Raw genomic sequence first — 1,143 nt, 5'->3', positions numbered from 1 at the left:
CGGTTAAGTGAGTTGAAATGATAACTGTAAGAGTCTCGTTGTTTCCCAAGTAAGCATACTTCAAGTGTTGAGGAAGGACCTTTGATTCCAATTCTAGTGGTTGAATAAGGGAGGGCGGCAATCTTTTGTGAGTTTGAGCTAATTCAATTTGCTTCACACTAAATTGAGTGGTTTTCTTGATCTCTAAATTGTTGACCAATCTTTCAAATTCCGGATCTAATGAGTCGAGCTTTAACTTCTTGCCTAATTTACCACAATCAAATCCTTTGCTTAAAATCATCTCCAACATGTCACCATTAGAACTCGAACAACTCTTGGGTTAATGGTTCAACAACAAGAATCAAACATAAAGATGAAACATCACTAGTATATCTCATAGCATCGGAGATATTGAAACTTATTGTTTCCCTATCAAACTCCATCGTTAAGCTTCCCGCATACACATCAATCTTCATTATAGCCGTCTTCAAAAATGGTCTCCCAAGTAAAATTATACCGGACTTTGAGGACACTTGTTCATCTAGATCAATCACATAGAAATCTTCTGGGAAGACCAATTTGTTCACTTGTACTAGGACATCTTCCAAAACACCTCTACGAAAGACACTTAATTTATCCACAAGAGAGATTATGACATCAATTTTACTTAAAGGACAAACATTCAATGATTCATACACCGAATAGGGAATGACATTAATAGAAGCACCAAGGTCAAGCATGGCACTACTAAAAGTGACATCTCATATCTTGCAAGGAACCGTAAACATTTCCAGATCTTTACACTTAGGTGGAAGCTTGCTTTGTAAAACCGCGGATGCATTTTCGTTCATTGAGATTTTCTCATTTCCTTTCAACTTTCTCTTGTTGGTGCAAAGCTCTTTCAAGAATTTTGCATATCTAGGAATTTGTTTGATTGCATCGAGTAAAGGAATGTTTAATTCCACCTTTCGGAAGGTGTCCAAAATATCTTTCTCCTCCATGTTCTTCTTTGAAGTTGCAAGTCGGGAGGGGAATGGCGGTTGAGTGGCTATTGGAGTCACTAGACGGGTAGTCTTCTTTGGGATTCTGGCTTGTGCATCGTTCTTGACTATAGATTCTTCAACAGGAATGACTTCTATTTCTTCCTCTTCATCCCTTGGCTTC

The 1,143-nt window shown here is 38.1% G+C and overlaps 1 protein-coding gene across 1 annotated transcript; it reads right to left on the bottom strand.

Moving 5' to 3' along the window:
* Nucleotides 1–296: 296 nt before the first annotated feature.
* On the bottom strand, nucleotides 297–719 carry LOC145006721 (uncharacterized). Its single transcript, XM_078965782.1, has one exon. It carries the CDS (start codon nucleotides 717–719, stop codon nucleotides 297–299), a length of 423 nt encoding a protein of 140 aa, XP_078821908.1.
* Nucleotides 720–1,143: the final 424 nt, after the last annotated feature.

The sequence above is a fragment of the Lactuca saligna genome, chromosome 1 (genome assembly GCF_052625555.1).
Source record: "Lactuca saligna cultivar CGN05327 chromosome 1, ASM5262555v1, whole genome shotgun sequence".
Classification (NCBI taxonomy): Eukaryota; Viridiplantae; Streptophyta; class Magnoliopsida; order Asterales; family Asteraceae; genus Lactuca; species Lactuca saligna.
This window is presented reverse-complemented; position numbering and strand designations above follow the sequence as displayed.

Coding starts and splice junctions, on each gene's coding strand:
- LOC145006721 (XM_078965782.1), bottom strand. CDS start 719: ATGCTTGACCTTGGTGCTTCTATTAATGTCATTCCCTATTCGGTGTAT.